Raw genomic sequence first — 24,872 nt, 5'->3', positions numbered from 1 at the left:
GAGGTTTTTATTCAGGCAGAGTGGTTGTTTAACACTTTATATGTTTGCAGAACAAGGCAGAGCAGGTTACTAGGAAAAAGAAAAAAGTGGTGGAGTGAGTTTTGTTGTTGTTTACTTATTTGTTGATTTGACAGGGAGACGAAAGGCACTCTTTCTATACCTTCTGCCCCCTAATGGCGCTATTCTTCTTTTGACTGTGTAGATGAATCTGTAAGAGTCAAGATAACACAGTGCATTTGATTCCATCCTTTACTGGACATCTTTTATTTTCATTTCTGTACTGAATGAGTTTGGCAGTTGAACTCAGTCCTTGAGTTCCTAGGACTTAGTTTCTAAAATCTACAAGGAAAGTAAAATGGCAATATCCTCACCTGCACGTTTAATGCACACTCAGACCAGAGCCTTCTCACTTATAAAGAAATATATGTGTCCTTAAGTGACATATATTGGAACACGGCCTTGCTCATTTGTTTCCGTGTTGTCTGTGCTTGCTTTTGTGGTAAAAGGGCAGAGTAGCTGCAACAGAGGCTATATGGCTCACAAAGCAGAAAAAATTTACTCTCTAGCCCTTTACAGAAAAAGTTTGCCCATTCCTCATTTAGAGTGAAGTTTGAGTTGAGTCATTGATATACCAGTAAAAAACTTGAAAACTATATATATTTGTGAGTGTGTGTATAACCTTTACACTTCCTGGCTAATCCTTACCAAAAAAAAAAAAAAAAAAAAAATTTCAAAACCTTCAGTGGTTATAATCCTCTTGAGTGCATTTTTTTTTAAGAGATGGAGAGAGAGAGATGGGGAGGCAGAGGGAGAGAGAGAATCTTATGGAGGCTCCATACCCATCGTGGAGCCCGACGCAGGGCTCAATCTCACAACCCTGAGATCATGACCTGAGCCAAAACCAAGTCAGATGCTTAAGTCACTGAGCCACCCAGGCACTCCTTCTTGAGTGCATATTGACATCATTTTATTTTTCAAACATTTTTAAATGCCTACTCTATCCCAATGTGACTGTGTTAGGTACTTCCACATATGTTATTTAATCCCCTCAGCAACCATCTGAATTTGTTGGTATTAAACCCATTTTTGAGGTGAGAAAACGGGTGTTCAGGAGGATTTAAATAACTTGCCAAATTTCTTGGAACTTCACAGAGCCAGAATTCCAACTTAGACATGTCTGTGAGCCGATGGTTGCTGGGTGTAAGGTGATTGGACATATCCTCTCTCCACTATCCTGGTGCCAACTGCATGGGAGGAATCTTTCAGGGAAGGAAATCAAGGGATAAAGAACTAGCCTAATGTGTACCCAAAGAGGCTTAAGTCAGAGTTTCATCTTTTTTTATTATCTTTCTAAGGAATTTTGAACTACACTAGGCTCTTTGACTTTGAATCATAGCGTGTTGTTCAGTGTGGGTGCTCATACTTAGATTCTAGTGATGTGACTGACTGTAAAATAAGTGAAGAAAAACATAGAATCTACTCAGATTGATTTCTAGGCAGAAAGGTACAGAAATCTGAACAATCCTTATTTTGGAACAAGTATTCCTACTCCATGTTGACTTTCATACAATTAAATGCAATCGATCTATTATTTATATTATTTAATTATTTGTATGAATTGCATTTAATGACATAATGAGGTTTAATTATATTTTAGTTATAATTATCTTATATATATATATATTTTTTTTCTTCAGACTACTTTATTGAGGTAGGATTAACATACAAAAAGTTGTAGATATTTAATGTATACAACTTGAGTCTGGAGATAAGTACATACCTGTGAAATCATCACAATTAAGGCCATAAACTTATACATCACCTCAAATTTTCCTCTTTTTAAAAATGTTTTTCTTTTGTAGTAAGAACACTTCATAGAACTACCCTGTTAACAAATTTTTAAGTATATAACACAGTATAGTTAACTATAGGCCCTGTTGTATAGTAGATACCCAGAACTTACTCATATAACTGTAACTTTGTACCTTTTGACCAATATCTCCCCATCCCCCTTCTCCCCTACCCTGTCCCTGGTACCACTATTTTACTCTCTGGTTCCATGAGTTTGACTATTTTAGACACCCCATAAATGTGGGATCATGCATTGTCTGTCCTTCTGTGTCTGGGTTTATTTCACTTAGCATAATGCCCTATAGATTCATCCATGTTGTTGCAAATGGCAGGGTTTCCTTCTTTTTCAAGGCCAAATAACATTCCACTGAATGTATATACTACATTTTCTTTACTTGTTTGTCCATCCATGGACATTTAGGTTATTTCCATAGTTGACTATTTTGAATAATGATGAACATGGGAGTGCAGATCTCTCTGAGATCCTAATTTTAATTCCTTTGGATACATAACCCAGAAGTGGGATTGCTGGATAAATTGGTAATACTATTTTTAATTTTTTAAGGAACCTCCATACTGTTTTCCATAGTTGTGTACCAATTTACATTCCCACCAACAGTGTACAAGAGTTCTCTTTTCTCCACATCCTGTCCAACACTTTATTTTCTGTGTGTTTTTTTTTTTTTTAAATAATAGCCATTCTAACAGGTGTGAGGTGATATCTCATTGTGGTTTTTATTTCCCTAGTGATTAATGATGTTGGGATTATTATATGTAAAGTGTTGTAGCAACACCAAGAACTCAGTTTGCATTAATATGGTGCTTATTTTTAATAGTGTTGTCATTGTTATTATAATAATAATTTTTATTACTATTAAATATAATGGCATACATAAATATCCAGGCAAGGTGACTTTATAGTAGCTGGGTTTCCTAAACTGCAGTATTTATGCCCCCTAGAAATATACTGTGGTGAGATAGGGACCTTCAGCCACAGAGTACATAGAGCTGGTTTCCTGAAGCATCAGTTTTGCTCAAAGCTTTTGGAGGAAAGGTGTTATTTTTTATATTAAAAGCAAACAAATATATAGGTAAGAGAAGGCACATGAATTTTTAAAAGAAAGCATGAGACATGAAACACCATTTACATGCCATTGGTTTCTTCCATCTATGGCTCTAGAACTCTAGGGATAAGGCTTATATCTCCTTTGTCATTAGTTAGTGCTATTTACAGGGGAAATTTTGCAGAGCAGTAAATTATAACATCACCCAAAGGTGACTTTTATTTTTCCATACAGTTCTATGTTTGATCCTTCAAACTCTATACCTTTGTTAAGACAGAAGAACATGGTCAGTAAAGGGTTAATAGGAATATTCCCAGAATAAGTTTTTTTTTCTTTTCTTTCTTTTTCTTTTTAACGTCTCTATTGGTGATCTTTATGGCCAGAGCATTCTTTATCTTTAGAGCTGAGGAAAAAAGAAAAACCAAAGAAACAGAGTATATTTATATCCAGGCCTGAGGGATGGGGGATGGGAGTTAAAGAGTGTGTGTGGGGTAGGGCGCCTGGGTGGCTCAGTCGTTAAGCATCTGCCTTCGGCTCAGGTCATGATCCCAGGGTCCTGGGATCGAGTCCCGCGTCGGGCTCCCTGCTCTGCGGGAAGCCTGCTTCTCCCTCTCCCACTCCCCCTGCTTGTGTTCCTGCTCTCTGTCTCTCTCTGTCAAATAAATAAAGAAAATCTTTAAAAAAAAAAAAATCTTTAAAAAAAAAAAAGAGTGTGTGTGGGGTAGGGACGGTGTTTTTCTCTGCAAAAGGATACCTCTTTGAAGTCAGCTCTTAATTGCACAGGGTAGACTTACTGCATAAGGTAGATAAATGTCCAATGCCTTCCATACTGTGGTGGGGTTAAGGATGATTAGGAGCCCTGGAAGCCTATTTGGCTTATGTTTTTTGGTCATGAAGGGCCTATAGTTTAGCTTTTATTTTTTTCACCAAATAAAACTTTAAGTCATCCAGATACATTGGCAAAATTCCAAGATTCAGTATTGCAATTCATCATACAGCTTGATAAACTTGTGTCCCACTGCTGGACCACACTGCCTTTTATGCACAAATTAATATATTTTTACAACCCCTGGAATGGTTTTGTAAAGAGCACAATTATAGTTTAGGACATTGCCATCTGCAGTGGGACATTTAAAACAGAATTAGGTCTAGAAATCATGACTGACATGTCGTTGTCACTCAAACTGTGATTGGTCCAGTACCTTCTGTTTTATTAACAATTCTAATGGGAAATAATTTTGCCACAGAAATTCTCATCTGTTAAATAGCCCTTAAATGACCATTTTTTTTATTTTCCATTTGCAGGGATAAATAAAATCATTTTATTTGTGTGTCTGTGTTAAAACATTTAAAATATTCAGCAGACTTTTAAAATGTGTCCTTATCTTTCTTGTCTTGCTCGGTTCTCCCTTCCTCTTCTAACTTTTCTCGTGGACCACAAGTCCCAGGATTTGGAAATGCTCTGAGGCATTCTTTTCTTTTTTTTTTTTTTTTTTTTTTTACCCTTGAGAAGGTCCTTTCTTGGTACATGAGCAAAAAGAACTACAGATAGAAAGAGCTTGCAGTATATGCATTGCAACCTGAATGTGGACATTGGCTGTGTGAGGTCAATGGCAGGGTTTTGTCAAGAGGGTATTGGAGATCTGGTAGAAAAGAAAGGAAAGGGAAAGTAAGGAGAAAAGAAAGTGCTGGGGTAGAATATAAACAGTAGAATGGAATATAAACAAAATCATATCCAGGAGTTTGTAGCAACACCATCAAGTCCTAGGAACAAATAAAATGGTTGTGTCTCATGTGCTGGTGAAGTTCTAAAAATGCAACCATCAGTAGAGTCGGTCATACCTGTTGGCGGTCCCTTCAGAAGGTCTCAATCAAAGCCCAGCCTATTGTCTCTTTAGGAGACCCATCACAGCCAAATTTTAATCCAGCTCTGAATTGGATTCTTCTTTGATTAAACACCAGATGAGGCACTGGTTTGCTTTAAGGGGCCATGCATACCATGTGGAAAAGATGTGGCTTTGAAAAGGAAACTCACACTGAGGGAGTTGAGCTGCCCCTGCTCCTATGGGTATCTGAGAGCCCAAAACCCAGGAGTGAAGAGCAGATTGCCATCTCCTATTTCATACTCACTCCTCAGCATAAGCGCAGTGCCTGGGATGCCTGTGCATTTGCTATCACTGTTCATATTGGTTTCCCTTTCTTTTGTTTTCCTTACTGTCCAATGTTCCAGTTGAATGGGTATAACTTGAGTAAGATTACAGTGTGACTTCTCAGAATCGGAACTTTGACCTTCCTGCAGAAGGAATCATCCCAGCATCCCAGAGTGCCCTCATATCCCATAGGGTCACTCAGTGGGAGTTAGAAATCCTCCAATGCCATCAAGACCTATAGGATAGCAGATAGGAACCTCACAATCCTATATTATATCTCATGTGGACTAAGCTGTTGGTGGGTGAATAACTTCCATCTTACTAGTGATAAGGGTTTGTGATGCCAATGGAGCTCACATTCTAGACAGCAAAGTGACCCTAAGAAATCTCTGTTTCCTACTCAAACTTGGCACACAATAAGTCCTGTAGTTAGCAAACACTCATTAATCATCTACTTTGTGCCTGGCAAACAGACATTTGCTTAGTGAGTACTTTATTATTTTATTATCAGTCATTTTAAATATTTGTATATAGAAACCTGATTAGACATTGTTTATAGCTAAAGTTCCTGCATCCAGGGAGGGCTGGTTGTTTGCCTTAGAAAACATGTCCCATTATGTACTTCCTGAATAGGTAGAGTATGTTAAAAAAATAACATTTGATCCAGTTGGTTACAGTAACAGCTTGTTAAGTGCTTGGATTTAACCATCTGGGTCATCTTACTATTGTAAACTACTCACAAATATTAAATGTGTGACTTTATTGTTATATGAAAACATAGATATGGCACAGTCTTGTCTACTGTACATTAATCCAAATGTATTGTAGGACTTGATTAACAACTATATCCTATTGTGTTGCCTTGAGCATTAACAGTGTCAAATATCAAAGGCTATCTCCTTTTCCAAGATCACCTGTTCTATGTCCATGGCTCCATCTTTTATGCTCATGAATTCTGGATGGTCTTCAGCCTCTCTCCAGAGTCCCCGGTCTCTCTACCCAGTTCCCTGTTGGATAGCTCCATCTGGAGGTTCCACAACTATATCCAACTCAGTGTGGCCAAAATGAGCCTCTTATCTTTTCCAGATTTTTATCTGATGCTCCTGAACTTGGTCATTGGTGCCACCATTCAATCAATAACTTATGAAACAAATCCAGGAATTGACATTGACTTTTTGACCTCTCCTTCTTCTTTCTTTTTTTTAAACCATCCCCACCCCTACTTATTTTCATTCAATGAGTCCTTTTAATTCTGTTTATAAAATATTTATCAACTCTTTCCTTCCCATTATATGTTCACTGCCATGTCTTCATTTATGTAAACCCTCCTAATCTTTTGGCCTAAAATTTAGTAAAAGAGTCTCCTAATGGATCTCCCTGCTTCCAGTGGTCCATTCCCACACTCCACCTGGAGTGGCCTTCCTAACCACTGACTATTCCTCTTTCCTTGCAGAGGAATGGACTCCACAACCCTTAGCATGACATAGAGGGCCTTTATCATCTGACTTATGCCCACTTTCCCTGCCCAGACATCTACCCTAGCCATTAGCTCACACAGTCATGCCTCTGTGCCTTTACATAGGTTGTTTTCTCCAGTTAGATTGCCATTCTCTATTGACCATGTTGAATGAGCTCCCATGCATCCTTTAAAACCTAACTCAAGCATCACTACTTTGTGAATCCTTTGCAATCTGCTTTCTGACCTTAAGCAGAGCAAAAAGGCTCCTATACCAAGCAGATGCATAGCACACTTTATGTCACTTATAATATATATCCACATCTTATAATGTATAAACTTCAAATATATAAATTTATAATAATGCATATAATTATATTGCTATTTTATATTATCATACTTATTGTAATTCTTCTTTAACAAACTTATTCAGCTTTGTATCTCTGGGCCTAACAAGGATTCTGGAATTCATATATGGAATTCAGTGGGTATTCACATATATAATGTTAAAAGAATGATTCAATCAATTATATTTTTGGTGACATTCTTGGGAAGACATCTTTATGCTTACAATTGGAAAAAAAAAGCCTAATAAAGCCTCTAGTGTCGGAGAATTTGTATTTATTTTAGCACTCGGTTTTTAAATTGCATTTCTGACAGGCTGGCCCACCAGCTATGCTTCATGAAAGATCATGAGACACAGGGAAGAGGTTTATTCATCTCAGCATTGGGATATTTTGCTTTTCTGCAAAGCAGAGGGATCTGGGGACTCCTTTGCAGGCTGGCCATGTCCTGTGCAAGCCCAACTGTATCTAGAGATTCTAGCAGGGATAGAGTATGTGGTTGGGAGTTTGTAGGAAGTCAGCTTACATCAGAACCACATGGGAAAGAAAAGAGATATAAAAGTAAGAAGAAAGCTTTCAGTGACCAAGACAACGACCATCCCCATCTCTGTCTTCCTCTGGGGTCAGAGTCTTGTTTCTGCTTATCTCTCTGTCTCTCCCTCCTTCCTCCCATTTCTTTCTTGAGGTCACCTCTCGCTACTTCTTTATTTCTCTGCAGACTGTTTCTCTTGACTACTCATCAGACTCTACCTTGAAAATCTACCCAGTCTTCCAAGTCCAATTGTCAAAGCTCACCACTCCATCTCTTTCCCAATTCCAAAAGTCTCTCTAGGAGTGAATCTGATTTGACCAGAGAGGATTATGTGTCTGGCCCTAATCCCTGGACTGGGGATTGGTTGAGGTGGGGTCACAAGAGGAGAGGTTTCTCTAAGAAACCTGCAAGAATAGGGGGCAGTGATCTCTGTGGTGGGTATGGAGAGATGTTGGCTGAGTATTACACATATCTTTAGCATCAAGAGCCTTTCCATCTCTCAAATCCCTTGAGTAAAGGACACCCTCAGGTGTGTAAGATTTCTGCCCTCATTCTGTCCTGGGCCCAGACCAAATTAAGTCATTGGAATTAGGAGTCTTATTGTATTTCCTTATTTCCTTTGTAGGGTGACATACTACTGAGACCTACAAGGTGAGGAGATTTGGGGAAAAGAGTGATTTCTAATCTCTTATGACTTTTTGTTTCCCAAAATGTCTGTGCAATCCCCTACTTAGGAAATTCAAGGGAAAATTGTTCTGAAGAAGGTAGCATGAGCATTTGGGGATATCTCCAAGCAAACCTCTTCTGTCTTAAAAGTGTCCATGTTGGCATTACATACAGAAACACCAGTAATAATATGTGTATCTCTCTCCATACATGGGAGGAAAGATCTTTTCCTCTACCCATCTTAGGTTTTCTGGCTGGGGTTCTATAAATTATACTGACAAAAGACAGATTAACAAGAGAAAAGCATACAATTTTTTTTTTTTAATATAAGTTTTACGTGACACAGGAGACTTCATAAGGAAATGAAGACCCAAAGAAGTGGTTAAGTCTGAGCATTTTTATACTAGGTTTGATGAAGGGTTGGAAGTCATGGGGAAACATGATATGAGCTAAGTGGTAAACTGGGGAGAGCTCAGCAAGTCTTCTCTGTGTCCCTCCATCTTTGGAGATGAGGGTGTTCCTTCTTCCATGTACAGGGAGGGCACCTCTCCCATGAGATCTTACAAACTGTTTCAGAGTAGATGGTAGGGAGGGGGTCACCTGCTATTACTCAGATTCTTTCAGTTTAAAAGATTCAGTATGGGGGCGCCTGGGTGGCTCAGTTGGTTAAGCGACTGCCTTCGGCTCAGGTCATGATCCTGGAGTCCTGGGATCGAGTCCCACAGCGGGCTCCCTGCTCAGCAGGGAGTCTGCTTCTCCCTCTGACCCTCCCCCCTCTCATGTGCTCTCTCTCTCATTCTCTCTCTCAAATAAATAAATAAAATCTTTAAAAAAAAAAAAAATAAAAGATTCAGTATGCCGAGGTGCCATATTTTGGAGTAGGGAGTCCTGAACCCCTTTACTATCCACCGCAATCTTCTGCTCCAGGGCCTGAGGACACCTTTTAATATCTGAAAGGTTTTCCCTACTGCCTCCTCAGCCCTCATAGGTCACAACCTGAATCTTATTTCTGGCCCTACCCCTCCTTGTCCACTTTGTGTTCTGGTTATTACTGAATGGACATCATCCTACGAAGCTCTTTGCTGGCAGAGGACATGTCTGCCCTTTTTTGGTGACTCAGCGGTGCAAGTCAGATGGCATGTGCTCAATCAGTATTTGAAGGAAACAAAAGCAGGAAGCTGAACCATGTAATAATAACTCCCAACAAACTAAGAATCATATCTGAGGCGTCTACCCCAATTACATCCCCATCTCAATGCATGGTTTATTTCAAACATAGCAGTTACTAAAATCTGTCATTATCTTGTTTATTGTCTGTCTTACCCACTAGAACATAAGCTCCCTGAGGGCTAGGGTTTTGTCTATCCTATTTACCTAACATAGTATTGAATACAAGTAATCACTGTGGAAATAAACAAATACCAACCAAATGAGAACAAGCAAAGACTGTTTATTCAGAGCATGCTACAGCAAGGGAGTTAGCCACTGTCACTTGTGTTTTGTCAGACTCTTCACGTCGGGCAATAGGGTGAGAAAGCTTTATAGTTGAAAAAAAAGGGAAGGCTTCAGTTGTGCCCTAACTGGAGGCTTTTGTCCTGGGAAGGCTGCAGGTCGACCAAGTAGAAGCAGCACCTTCTCTGTGACTCATTGGGTTCATATTGAGCTTTCTTTGGTTGGTCCTAAGTTGAAGTGGGTACAAAAATTAGGAAAACTGTCTATTACTAATCAAGTCATGGCTGTTTCTGAGCCAGTTGTTACAGGGTTTTTTGTTTGGCTTCCTGAGCTGATCATCAGAGACAGAAGTCAGAAGTGGTCTGATTTCCTGTAAGTATGATTTGTGGATAGCGGTCTGGTTTCCTGGGCTGCTTGCTGCAGATCATAGGTCCAAGTTCTATTTGTATATGTGGTCTGGTGGTTTTCCATTTGTATATTTGGTCTCTCATCGTTGATGGGAGAAAAGGAAGGAGGAAGAAAGGAAGGACTGTTATCTGAATTCCATTTCCATGATCCAGATTTCATTTTGAGTACCTCATGTCAAGGAGCAACTCATCCTAGAGCTGACATGGTGGCTGTTTTCAGGAGTGTCCACCCTTGAATCATATCCCATAGTCCAAAGCTGGAGCACAGTAAAGAAGAAAGAGACTCTTTTCCTGTCAGTGGGCCAAACAAGAGCCAAAGCTTTTGAGGAGGCACTTGAAGAATTTTCAGTTTGCAATTGTGCAGAAGCTGTTGTTCAGGTAATTTAACATTGATTTTAGTTTAAAAGGCAATTAAGACAAAATGGGCAGCCACTAGCCACTTAGGTTAAATAAGCTTAGATTTAAATTGCTCCCCATTACCACCTTTGTTTTCTATGTTTGAGCTCTTTTATGCAAATTTAACATGCAATGGTGTGGTGGCCCAATTGGGGCAGGTGGATGGGAGAGGAACCGAGCCAGAGCCAGGAAGATGGTTATTGGAAGAAGAAATAGTTGGCTCAAAATTGTTCCCAGGGTGAGATAGGTTCTCTTCTATCCTGTTACTGGGTATATGGATTAGTAGAACATTCCAGGATTCTGGTTCTTTATATCTAAAATCCTAAAAATGGTGCCCGGGTTTTGACTCAATGATTTACTTCCAAATATTTATCCTGAAATAATGAACAGAGATAAGCTCATAACATTATGGATCAGGATGTTCATTTCAGTATTATTTAACATAGAGTGAAAGAAATTGTACATCCTTATAGTGGCATACCAAAATTGATGTCTTTTTAATTTTTTATGGCAGAAAATCTTCATGATATATTGCAAAGTGCAAGAATAGTGTAAAACAATTTATATGGTAAAATGTCTATTATGTACTCATGATTTTTAAGTTACACATGCAGTGAAAAATGTTTGAAGTGAGGGATGCCTGGTGGCTCAGTCGGTTGAGCGTCCAACTCTTGATTTCGGCTCAGGTCATGATCTTAGGGCCCTGGGATTGTGCCCTCAGCAGAAATCTGTTTGAGATTCTCTCCCTCTCCCTCTGCCCCTCCCCAGCTCACGTGCTGGTGCTGTCTGTCTCTCAAATAAAAAAGTAAATCTTTAAAAAAATCTTTGAAGTGGACAGATTTGCAATGCCTTACATGTGGCTATCTGGGTGATAAATAATGAGTGACTTTTTCCCTATGCTTTTCCAATTTTCTCAAATTTCCACAATAAACACCTATGAGGTGAGGGAAGCTCCTGCTGCTGAAGTTTGGGGGCAAGCGTGCTGGGATCAGGACTCCTAAAACAACAAATATGTCTGAAAGGCTGTGGTCCAAGGCCATTTTTGCTGGTTATAAGCAGGATCTCTGGAACCAGAGGGAGCACATAGCTTAAAATTGAAGATGTTTATGCTCGAGATGAAACTGAATTCTGTCTAGGCAAGAGAAATGCTTCTGTGTGCAGAGGAAAGCGCAATGCAGTGACTCCTGGTGGCGAACTGGACAAAACCGGAGTAATCTAGAGAAAAGTAACTCGAGCTCATGGAAACAGTGGCATGGTATGTGCCGAATTCCACAACAACCTTCCTGCTAAAGCCATTGGCCACAGAATCTGTGTGATGCTGTACCCTTCAAGGACTTAAACTTCCTGAAAAGTAAAGAAATAAAGGTGTAGCTCTGTAAAAAAAAAAAAAAAAAAATACTATTTTTATAATTATAAAAAGGATTGAAAACAATACTTGCTTGTTGTAACACTATTTAAAAAATCCTCTCAGTAGCGATCTCCATACATACCACCCCAAGGATAAGGTTACATGTACCTGGTAAATGATGAGGAGGTAGAATGCATGTTCTGTTGCAATAGTTCTGTTTGTTGCTCAAAGAAAGTCTGCTAAGCTTCATTAAAGAAGGTCATTCACCTGGTCCTAGTGTAAAGTTTTAAGGTGAACCATTCTATAGAGCACACTTCTAAAATATGCCCAGGTGATTCATGCGTTTGTCTATTAGGAAATGTGGCCATTTACCAGCAACCAATGTTGAGTTAATGGGATCCATTTAGGAATATAACCACAACAAGCCCATCATAAATCGTACGCTCTCCCATCTGAATATGCTTCATTAAGCTCACCTTTCCTGATGCAACTGGATTATTAGATGTCAGGATGAAGAAAATCATTAGGTCCCGCTGCTCTAATCCTACAAAGCACCAATGTGGTTGCTATGTAATTTTATTTTATTTTTTTCAGAGAGAACCTGCTTTGTGCTTTTCTATAGGAAAATATTTTCAAACTGGTAAAGAAGCAATATTACTGTATTGTGAGGCATATCTCAGTAGGTCATTACCATAACTTCCAGCAGAAGGGATAATCTACGTCGCATTTTACTTCAAGGATAAGATTGATTTTTATAAAAATCTTTAGTGCATTGAAGTTTAGAAATTTTGTTTTTTTCCTATGAAGAAGCAATTAGAAACTGGAGTTTTCCAGAAATGTTAGGTGAATGTAAGCTAAACCTTGATGTGTTTTTGAAGGTCTTATCATTCAACAGTTGAAGAGAAAAGGCAGTTTCTGAGGGAAAAAAGAACTATTGGCACAATGGCAATTGTCACAACTCACATGGCCAGGGGTGTCCACCATTTTCTTACATTTACATCTATTTGGGAAATTGACAAATACCTGAAATAACAAAGAAGAAAATAATAAGCACCCTTATTTCCACTACCCAGAACCACCAATTTGGAGTGTTTTCTTCCAGATATGTATATATACTTATATGTGTGTAGAACAGACACACACACACTCTTTAAAAAGTGGTGTCCACCTTTCTTTTACAGTCAAAAAAGGTGTGTATAGCGGGCTGGTGTATATATATATATATATATATATATTGCACATACACATATATATGCACACACATACATATATTTAAATATATAATATAAAGGTATATTTTAAGGGTTTTATATACATACAAACTTTATTATAAAGGTATATGTATGTGCTTATATATTTATCTTTACAGGGCTTGTGTACATAAAGCACATACAAGTCCTTTTATATATAAATGTTCTTTCATTTTTTTATTTTTTTAAAGATTTATTTATTTGTTTATTTTTAGAGAGAGAAAGCAGGAGCAGGGGGAGGGGCAGAGGCAGGGGGAGACAGAGAGAGAGAAGCTCAGTGGGGAGTCCATCACGGGGCTTGATCCCACCACCCCGAGATCATGACCTGAGCTGAAATCAAGAATTGGACACTTAACCCACAGAGCCACTCAGGCGCCCCTAAATGTTCTTTTAAAGGAAAATTGAGGTCTCAACCTCAACCATCAACAGCAGTCCCCTTCTCCCTTTCCCAACACTAATATAAATTTGAGACACATTCTTCTAGATCAGAAGTTGGGGAACTTTTTCTGTAAAAGGCCAGATAGTAAATATTTTAGGCTTTGTGGGCCATTTGGTCTCTGTCATAACTACCCAGCTTTGTACTCACAATGTATAAACAAGTGGACATAGTTATATTCCAATAAAACTTCATTCATGGACACTGAAATTGGAATTTGCTAAGTTTTTCATATATTCCTGTTCTTTTCATTTTTTAAACTTTTGAAATATTAAAAAAAAAAAAAAAAAGGTTTAACTTGTGAGCTGTGCAAAAACAGGCAGAGGCTGAATCTGGCCAGCCCTGTTGTGGGTCATTTTCTATATATCCACAAATATTTATATAACTACAGAAAATCTATAATATGATTCCTTTTCTGCATTATCTTTCCTAAATAGTACCATAGTGTGTGAATCATTTAATACTTGCATTTTTAAGCTCAGCAAAATTTTGACCGACATACATGTTTATATAGCTCTGTGTAGTATGTGTAGATATTTTCGTTTCCATATACATTCTTGCCTATATAGCTATAGATTATTCATACTTTAGTCATTTTTTTCACTGCTATATAGTATTCCAGCATAGGATAAATTGCATTTTCTTATGCCCACAAGTATTTGTCATTTTTTCCCCCATGACAAGCGGTGGTGCAGATGTATCTGTGAGCACAGCTTATACATGTGTTTTGTTAGGGCAGACCTAGGAGTCGAACTGCTTGGTTACAGGGCGTGCACATTTTCCATTTTAATAGCTACCAATAAATTGTTTTCTTGAGTGACGATACCAATTTATATTCCCACAGGGAGACTTTCTGTCCTTGGTTTGGAGATTTCATTCATTGCTGTTTTCCTTTGGAATGGAAGCGAAGAACCCATTTTAGCTGTGCATCATCTTGTTACCACAGATGCTAGTGTGGACCTTTATTTCCCTCTGGGTTAGTACAGACATTGTTTTGAGTCTTTGCTGGGGCACTTACACATGAGAATAGCAATTTATATCAATAACCAGGTTTGGCAACATCTGCCAAGGTTGTCATACTCCGTGATTAAATGGCCATATGTGCCAGGGAACACGGGGACAATGGGGTTGTAATTAGGGTTTGCTATCTTTCCACCCACCACCCCCACCATCCTTAACTTCCCCTAACCTTGCTTTTGTGAGCTGATTTGTGAATCAGATGATTCCCCTGAGAATGCCAGTTTCTGCTGCAGTAATATGACTTTAGTTTGTGTATCTCTGTAATTATACAGGGTTCTGGTTAAGCAAAAGTCTAGAAACCTTTTGCCACTTTACCCAATGCCACTGAAAACTTTGACCTGAGATGATATGTGCATATATTAGACTTTAACTTAAATAATCAGAGAGTATAGTATATTCTGTACTGCACCATCACTGGAAAAGGAAGGTCTATCTAATGCTATCTTACCATCCTTTAAATACCACTGGCCCTGCAAAAGACAGGCAGAGAAAACACACACCAATTTTCCTTAACTCCATAAGGAACAAGTTAAACACTATATTAATGCAATATTTAAACAGTCCTAATGCATAGAAGGAAAAAAAAAAACCATCTTCTCATTTTGTTACTGGTATGACAGAGATGGATGATGGTTATGTAAGGGACTTGCCATGTTCCAAAAAAACCTGGAAATACTGCCTCAAGATATGGAGCTATAATAAATGTGCAAATAAATATTTGATTTATTAGCATTTTAAAATTTGCTTACCGGTATATAAAATCCTAATCACTTGTGCACAAGGTCTTTAACTAAAATCAAGTATCCAAGAAGATGACACAGGAATCCAATGAATATTTCACTGTTAATCGAATGTAGTCTATATATAAACATAAAATTTTCTTCCATGTTTAGTTCCCTCCTATTCAACTAGTAAGTGCTTGAAGAAGCAAGGCCATCTTAGTGTATATAGCTTGCAGTTCCGACTGTAAAGAAAAAGAAAAAAAAAAACCCTAATTTTTCTACATGAAAAAGATTGGTCTCTGACAAAAGCATCATTTAGACTGGGAATAGCCAGGGCCTGGTATAACTCATTCCCGTTTAATTTAAAAAAAAAAAAAAAAAAAAAAAAAAAGTCACAGATCTATGTGGATTTTTTGGGAAATTTACTTTGATGCCATTGTTATTCAAGGTAAATACATTGTCACAGGTGATATCTAAAGTTCAACAGGACGCAGTAGATATTTCCTCCTCAAAGCAGGGTCATATTTTAGAGCATTTTCATTTAGCAGATAATGTGTAAGAAGATTTGAGATCACAAAGTTTTAACTAGTAGGAAAAGTATAAACGTTTCCCGAGGAAACACTGAGGAAAGCCTATCAGCTGGGGGGTTGGGGGGGAGTGACGGGGTTTTCCATCTTTTACTAGTATTTATATGTGGAGTAGCATGTTGGAAGTCATAAATCCTGTCCCGTGGACATTTTGAATAATGCAGGAGTAGTGTAAGTAATTGGAAGTGCTTATATCCTGCCTTTAGACATTTCACTGCTCGTGAGTTAAAATTGGTTGTCAAGTGTGGACTCGGAGGACCGTGCAAGGTGCCCTATTCTGTCATGTGGTACATATTTAATGCTTGAAAGAACAAGGGAAGGGACACGTGCGGGAGAGGGAGAGGGAGAGGGAGGGCAAGCGGCGAGATACTGCCGCCTGCTCGGTGCTTTGCAAGTGCTCCGGGAAGCAAGGAGGCGGGACCTACGCAGCCTCAGCATCCACCGCCTTCCCCCGGCTGCAAGACTTTGCAAAAACATTGGGCGTCCAATTTGGCCGAGTGTTTTGGCGCGGAGGCCGAGGCCACCCGGGAACCTTGGTGGCCTCCCTTTGTGTGCGTCTCCACGTTGAATGCCTCCTTGCTCGGGCTGCTCGCTCTCTCTCCTGGCGCCTTCTGCACCTGCTGGCGGTAGTGTCAGGCTGCCAGGCAGCCAGGGCGAGCTCAGGCACGGCGCGCACGACAGATGACTGGAGTCATTTACATTGCTAGCACGTGGCTGCCGTTTGCTGTTGCCTCGGACTTCTCCCGTGTTCTCCCGGGGAGGAAACAGGAGGCACTTTGCAGCCGACAATGAAATCTTGGCAGCTAATTGCAGTCGTGGGAGATGCCCTTCAGGTAAGGCGAGAAAAGAGGGCTCTAAACACTGTCAGGGAAAGAGAGGCAGAGAGGGAGAGCGAGGGATGGAGAAAAGGCAGCTTCTGCAGAGGCTTCCTGAAGCCCACTGACTTGCGGGAGGGGGTGGGAGAGGGACGGGGACCGGGGGCGGGCGACAGGGGGGAGGAGTGTGCAAATTGACATTTTTGGCTGCCTGTGGCAGAGGAGCCGCCGTCAGCCGCTGTCCAACGTTCACGCAGAGAGGGTGGCGTGTGCGCCTCCGGGGCTGCTGATTAGAATAGGGACTTGGCGGCAGGAATCCGGGTAAACCAAAGCGGCGATGGGAGGCTGCGGATGCGTTTGCAGCGTGTGAGTGAGACACGGTACGTGAGGCCAGCCCCGGGACCTCCGAGGCTGGGTCAGGGCTCATCCCGGGAGCACCCAGGGGCGCAGGACATCTGGAGAGGGCGAGGGGCGTTTGCGGCTGCGGAGGAGTCCGGAGAGATGAATCGATTTTCCTTACTGACTAGAAGTTAGCGGGGAACTTCATTGCCCATTCTCATTGGCTCCGTTTAACTTTATTTCCAGAGATGAATAAGCGTTTATAAGGAACCCCGTAAAAGTCCCAATAGGCTAGCAGGGGTTTTGCAAGAGCTGCGCGGTTCTTTAAATGGGAGGTTTATGGAAATGACTGGCCAGATGGGCCATGCCTTTGGAAAGTTGGCATGCTCACGTTCCAATGGGGCATGTGTGTGCGTGTGTGGGAATATGTGTTGCATGTTTGTGTAAACATGTCTACCGTGCTGGTTGCGCTGGTGGGCCCTTACCTTCTCTGCTTTTCCTGACTCCCAAGAGAGATTACATTGACAATATTGGAAATGCTTTGACTTAAGAAATAGGCTCTGGATCATTTCATTAAATTAAACAAGAGTTGCCCTTCTTGAGAGATCAAGTGGGAGAAATGTGCTCTGACTTCCAAAGTGATGGGATTAACTGCCAGGCATTTAAAAAATATGCAGAGTGTTGAATACGGCATTTATCGGCCTACAAGGATCACCTAGAAGACTCAATCTTAGCCTATCCCTCGAGCCATTATTTTCAGATTACTATGAAATTGGTGGTTTTACTTATTTCTGTTGACATAAGAGCTGTGCCTCCCCCTACTTAAGAGGGGCCCCAGGGGAATTCTGAATCCAAAAGTTTTGTTGGCAAAATCATCTTAGAAATTGTCCATTAAATTCCTTGCTGAAAGAGTCACTTTTTGAGTATCTTTAGATATCTCATAATTTACTCATTTTTCATATGGCTTTAATTTTGGTCACACAGAAACGAATGCAAGCAATAATGGAGGCAGTAAAAAATGATTGTGTAATCCTCTTTATTTTGGGTAGCTGGGTAGTAAATTGGTTGAAGGCTCTAAAATCTTCCTCAACTGTGATTCCCTATTTTGATCAAAATGTATCTTCGGAAATCCAAAGGCCATGAGTGTAAATGTGTTTGGGAAACGGACTAACTTGCCTTTGTGGTTTGCTGTGATTAAGTTTTAAGAGGGTTGTTCTTCAAGTAAGTGAACTACAGTCCATCAGTGACGGCTGTTTACCACTGGCATTCATAGGGAATGCGGGCAGCATTCATGATTTTCATACAGAAAGCAGGATTTTTCAACTCTTATCTGCCCACTCACACTCTCCACGCATGCCAGCGTTTCGTCTCTATTAGAATACTCACTGATGATGAGGAGAAAATTGCTTCTCTGAAGAGTTGGAGGGAGTATTACCTACAGGGGAATATTTCTTTTCTCCCTTACTTACCTTCTTCCTCCTCTCCCTTTCTCTCTCTCCCTCGCTCCCTCCTTTCCCCCTTTTTTCCTTATTTTTCCCCTTTTCTCTCTCCATCCACCTGTATTTCTTTCCATCTGTCTTTATTTTTGAGCCCGAGCACAGAAAGCTTTCCAGATACCTTCTACTACTACATTTTTATTATAACAAATGTTTTGCACCCTGAAGGATAATTGGAACTTAATTTTCTTTTTCTTTTTTCCTTTCCTTTCCTTTTCATTTCTTTTCTCTTTTTTCCTTCCTTCCTTCCTTCCTTCCTTCCTTCCTTCCTTCCTTCCTTCTTTCTTATTTTTGTATTCTCTGCTCATATACAAGAACCAATTAATATCAGGCAATCTGCTGTGCCCTAATCTTATAAATAAAGGCAAATATTCAAACTTTTCTTGTCATTCCATTTTAACCAAGCAAATCAACTCTGGAGAATGCCTTTAGTATATGAAAAGAGCTAAATCTTTTCTCTGTTATCACCAAGTGATGGATTTTTACAACATTGCACTTTGCCTGCTCTAACTTTATTGGGCTGAGCATATTTTTATGTTCGTCTTTTGTAACCTTGTCCCTCAAACTTCTGTTTTCTCTATTGCCTGCCTTAATTTTAGAATCTGGATTCATTTTAATCTATATTTAGTTGAACTTTGGAGAAACAACCGTCAGCCTTGACTTATGGGCCAGCTTATTTAAGTATCACAAATTGGCTATTTTTTTCCAATTTTTTTCTCTCTCCATGAGTATGACACAAAAGTTAAAGTAGATTTCATGTAAAGGGCTTTTTTTTTTTTTCAGCAATTGCCTTCTTCCAAACTATAGTTGTAAGATTTTGAGAATAAAGGGTCATGTTTTGAGAATATTAAATGAGAATCAGAGTATATACCCTTTATCATTTTCTGTTTGATTACAGAGAACCTGGTTGGATAGGTCAGTCTTGAGCTAAATAACTATTACATGTCCAATGAAAGACCATTTTGGTCTTGTTTTCTGCTAAATTTATAATTTTTCTATTAGGTTTTGAGCAGAGTTTGCAGGACCAGAGAAGTGGAATGTTGTCCAAAAGAGGAAGGATTTTTACGAAATAAAAATTAATCTTTACTATTATTAATTAAACTTCTATTTATGTTTAGTTATAGCTATTTTTTTTTAAATTCATGTGTGTTAGTCTCAAAGTCATCACAGTGGATTGGAACAAGTTCTTTGAAGTAATTCTAATGGAATTAAAACGAAAGTCCTTTTATTAGACTTGAATCCCCATCTCGTATTGATTTTTCAACAAACATAAAAATAAATAGCGAGGGAGAAAAGCATGGACCTTTAAAGTTTTTTGCACTTTCAACTTTATTTTGTTATACATCTGAAAACTCCAGAATGTGATAATACATTAGGTCTTTGTACATATTTAGAGGTGGCCGTCTTTGTCCTTCTGTTTGTTTTCCTTCATTTTCATGCAGAGTTGAGCGCTTGCATGTATTATAAGCAATAGTAAACAAGAGCAAATAGGGGCACGCAGAATTTTTTAATTATGCATTTTAATTTATTTGAATTAAATCACATATAACAAAATAACAATCCTATCTGGTGCTCATGCTGCCCCCTCCCTCTGCTTGCAGGGTACTAAAAGAATTAAGTAATTCTTTTAACAGCTTGTAACATACAATGTTCAGCTTGGAAATCTTGATATTTAATTATCCAATAGCTATGGTGTCCTAGTCTTCAGGAGTGTTTTTTTATTGACAGATATAAAGTTTATATGAAAAGTTGTTCAGTGTGTGTGTGTGTGTGTGTGTGTGCGCGTGCGTGCGTGCGTGTGCGCGCTCACCCGAAACGCTGAAACAGCTTGTGTCAGCTACAGCAACTCGTTTTGATTCAGCAAAACTAGGTTATGAATTCAAGCAATTAAAAATGACAAAAAGCCCAATTTCACTGCCTAGATTAATATACTTCCAATTTTTCCTACTCCATAAAAATTTCAAAGTGTTCTTTCTGCTTAGGTGTTTGCATAACCTATAAGGTATTGGAAGGCCCCCATTTCACATTTACTTATGATGTCTGAATACTTTGATGTAGCAAATGTAAATAGGATCAATTGGACGTTCTTAACACAATTTTGTCTTTGCAAGTTCTTCTGAAATTATTTCAGTTGGGTTTAAAGGAAAAGCAAGAAGTGCGGTTGTTAGTTCCCTAACATTAATCGGTGGTGAGTAATCTTTCAGCTACTGCCAATGTCATGAAGGCCAGGAAAGGCTTTTTGAGAAATGGTATAATTACAGCAGAAATAGTGTATCCATGTTTCCAGGGTGGCAGTAATTTCTTTTTTTTTTAATTATGCAATGGTGGGCATATATTTATTGCTTTTTCTCTACTTCTATGGAAGTCAAGTCTCAATTCTGTATTCATGTTTATCTGATTAGCCAAAACTCAGTTCTTTAAAATGGCCCTTTTTTACTTACAGAGTAATTAGTAGTCACAATGAGCCACATTGAATTCACAGCACGTTTTGGTTAGTTGGTTAAATTTTCTCAACTGGCTTGATAAACTTTGATCACACAGAGAATGCATACACACAAACAGACAATCAAGAAGCCCCAGTACTCTTTACTTCGCACTGTCAATGCAGCACAGAAAACCAGCAACAACCAAGTGTGTCAAGGTGGTCTGTATACCTGGCCTTTGCTTTGGAAAGAGGACCACTTAAGGGCTATCTGTTAGGATGGCCTCCTACAGTCTTTCCTTTTCTCTTCCTGATAATTCTTCATCTGCATTTGCTACCTGGGGATAGATTTCTTTGTTGTTTAATTGAAATCTCTACTTGTAAGAAAATCAGTTGCTTGTTTGCTAATGAGATGAAAGTACCAGTTGTGTCTATTATAGTTATTTAAATGTTTGAATAGTGGCCTTCCATTTTATTATAATGACGAGGATGATGAGGATGATGATGCGGTAATGCATCAGCAGTAATAGAAATAACCACACAGCGCTGATTTCTCCCTGGGCACTCACTGCCTCTGTGTGTTGCGCATTGGACTGGGAGCTTCAACAGATTTTCTCTGGTTCTTAACTCTGCGAGGTAGGTATTGCTATGCCTAATTTAGAGATGGAGGAGAAATTTTTAAGACTTTCTATAATTAGAGTAAGCGATTAGGCTCCATATTTTTCTGACTTCAATATACCAAGATATCATTGAAATTTATTACTCTGAATTTAGAAAGGTACACAAAATGGGTACTCAACAGAGGCCCTAGGCAAGTGGTTCTTAACCAGGAGCAATTTTCTCACTCCCCTCCCCACAACAGGGACATTTGGTAACATACTGGAGCCATTTGGGGTTGTCGAATTTGCACAGGGGTGTGCTACTGGCATCTACTGGCTAGAGACCAGGATCTTGCTAAACATCCTAGGATGCACAGGACAAAACAACAAAGAATTTTCCAGCCCATAATGCCAGGAGTGCCAAGATTGAGAAACCCTGTCCTAGGCGATATCAGTGATGCTGTGACGAATATGTACGTGGTCTGATTTTTCAAGAGACTGGATAAGGTACATGGATTTCAGTTATTAAACTTTTGAAATTTCCAATTGGATACTGTGAATAGGATCATAATGCAAAATCAGAAGGTCCATATTTTCTTACAATTTGACTTTAAAATTTTACAGCTGCCTACTTTGAGCATCTTTCTTTATAAATATGACATGGGTCATTGTGATTAAAGTACCTACTTTTCCCTGATTTACTCAGTGTTACCTCTCATAAGTGCTGAAAAATGAGATTTCTTTCAGTGGTACTGATGTCAATAGAAATGCAGCATCACAAAATGAGTCACGCAACAGTAGTTCCAAGAACCTTCCTTCTTCCTTCTCAGCATTCAAACACCATTATTTTCTCCTTATCTTTAAAGGTTTGGCACAGAGACTTACTTGCTTATTTATTTAATAAATGCTGAAATAGTGTTTCATATGTGCCAAGCACTGTTGTTAATATTTTAAAATACTAATTAATTTAATCCTTACGATAAGCCTAAGGGGTTGATACTGTTCTTATCTACTTTTTACGGAGGAGAGAACCCAGGCCCAGAGAAGTTGAATAATTTGCCCAAGGTCACACAGCTTATAAATGGCAGAACTGGGATTTAAACTCCACAGTCTGTGTTCCTGTCCATCTTGCCAGGCTCTTTAACAGTTCAGATTTGTATATGTGCAGAAGCAAACTTGTTTAGGCAACATCTTCACTTGAGTTTTGAAAGAAGACATTTTTAGTTTCACTTGGGGGTGGTTAATTGTAAAGTAACTTAACCATTTTTAAATGAGAGTGAATGTTAATGCTCACAGCTTTATTTTACTATTTAACTACTTATAAATGTATACTGCACCAGAATCAGGAAGACTCGTGAGCTCTCTTTATATGACCACCTCCAACAACAAAAAAGGAAAAGAGTCACATTCAGAAGGGCATAATTTTCAGGATGGATTATCTTTGCTTTATTCCCTATTTAATAGTGGTATTAGAAAAATGGAAATTATTGAACTGCATCTCCTAAGGGGCTTCAAGAAACTTAACTCTTTAGTTTCCTGGCACTTTAAAAATTTTCTAGGGAGCCCAATGTGGTCATACCAAGTGGGATATGGTGGATGTGGGCACACTGATTCCCAGCTTGATCTTGCTAAAGCCAATCCACTTCTCTTCCCACATTTAGACCATGGGAATGACCATGCCAATCTCATTCTCTGTTGAATATCCAGCATGTAGTAAAACCAATGAAGAGAAAAACAATTTGAGTAGGTTTTTAAATAGAAGTGCTTATTTGACATACTTTATTCTGTGTTAGGAGAAGAAAAGATCTTTTAAGTCTGCAATTAAACGTGGATACCATAGGCTGTTCAGAAAACCAAGATGGGCATTGAGAATCTCAATTTATTTCAGATGAATGAATGAATAAATGGATGGAGGGATTAAAAAAAATTCTTATCAAGGGTATGCATGGGTTTGTACTTTAATAGAAAACATCTTACATTTTGAATACAAAATATTGGAGGAAGAGGAGGTAGTAGCAGCAGGAACCATCGATCTAACAGCAGGAACCATTGATCCCTGTCAGCTGCCTCCTCAAACTTTTGACCCAAACTTTACATGACTTAAGTGTTGATACATAGCTCACTATGCTTTGCCCCACAAAAAACTCGAAGATGCTGAACTGCAAGAATAGATTGCATTCTACTCAAGGGGAGCCACAGATTCCTTCGTATGAGAGAAGTGTCACTGCCCTTGAACAGCTGTGGTGTGGCCATTCAGCATTGCCAAAGCCATGAAAAGAAGCTCTTGAGCCCCCCTCCCCCAACCCAGGGAAATTCTGGGAACTGAACTGGAAGTGGAAACCATTGCGGTTGTTCTTACATATTTCAGGCCCAGTGAACTCACATTTACACAGAGAAAGCAAAGAGTGAATCCCATTTCAGAACTGTCAAAAGACCAATGTTGGATCCATTGTCGTCACATTTCCTTTTTTGATACAGTTTATTGAATTGGCTTTTGTGGAATACCTAGTCCATCTAAATGTTGGTTCAGGAAATGGTTTAATATTGAACAAGAATTTATTGTTCAATGATAATTAAGTGGGAATAAACTCACATAGCTAAGGGTACCCAATAAAGTTCTGTAAGTGTCGCCCATTAGTCTATAGTGCTAAAATACATATATTTCACTTAGTTGAATTTTTAAAAAAAGGAAATTGGATTTAAAGTGGCCATTTTAATTCCATATTCAGTGGTTTTGATTCTAACATATTTCCATATTTAATGAGAGAATCTACTTTTTAAAATAAAGACAACCAGTGATAAACTTTGTGTGCCATTGAGAAGAATGTGTCCAAAAAAGGGAAAATGAATTTTGGCCAAGTCTCTATTATCAAATTTCCCCAGGGAACTAAAAATATAAAGGTTGCATCAATGCTATAAGTGGTTCAGGCTTCAACTTTTGCTCCTAATAGAAAAAGAAGCCAGGCTTTGTTGTAATGCACTAGCTAACTGCTCAATATATAGAATTATACATTATTACTGTCATTATTACAGATACTGTCTGTTGAGTGTTTGCAATGAGCCATCCACTGTGTTAACTTCTGGATATACATTGCTGAATTGAGTACTCCAGTAGCTTTATGAGGTGGAGAGTTCTTAGACCCATTTTTCATGAGGGGAGACTGAGTCTTGAGGTGTTTTTTTCTAGCGTTATCATGGCTAGTAAGTAGAAGGATTGGCAATCAAATTTGAAACTTCATGACTTCAGAGCCCATTTTCTCCCCTTTTTGACTAAAATCCATAGAAATCTTTATTTTAACATTGGTGAAAAATGGATCTGACATAGATCATATTTGGTTAGCCCTGGATGGTCCTTGTGATCCTCTTATTAGGACTAACGTTCCTTTATTCTTGTCAGAATATGTGGATGGATCATGGCTGGATGGATATATAGGTTGACTAATGACACAGAATGAAATTGGCAAGGAGCATGAATATAGTTTTCAGAAAAATAAATGTAAATACCAGCAAGGATATTAAT

At 38.9% G+C, this 24,872-nt stretch overlaps 1 protein-coding gene across 21 annotated transcripts in view; it reads left to right on the top strand.

The window, feature by feature from the left end:
* Positions 1-24,872, top strand: part of RBFOX1 (RNA binding fox-1 homolog 1) — a 1,991,091-nt gene that overhangs the window by 976,465 nt on the left and 989,754 nt on the right. The window contains exon 1 of one of the 21 annotated variants that reach the window (XM_078074850.1): positions 16,146-16,514. The exons of 19 other annotated variants lie outside the window; for them this stretch is intronic. In XM_078074850.1, the coding sequence (XP_077930976.1) occupies positions 16,470-16,514 (45 nt within the window). In that variant the 5' untranslated portion in view covers positions 16,146-16,469. Of the gene's footprint in view, positions 1-16,145; positions 16,515-16,719; positions 16,877-24,872 lie in introns of those variants that run through there. One more of the 21 variants, XM_078074856.1, reaches the window with a different exon arrangement.

This window comes from Halichoerus grypus, chromosome 6 (genome assembly GCF_964656455.1).
Source record: "Halichoerus grypus chromosome 6, mHalGry1.hap1.1, whole genome shotgun sequence".
Lineage (NCBI taxonomy): Eukaryota > Metazoa > Chordata > Mammalia > Carnivora > Phocidae > Halichoerus > Halichoerus grypus.
Note: the sequence above shows the minus strand (reverse complement) of the source record. Positions and strands in the feature narration are given on the sequence as shown.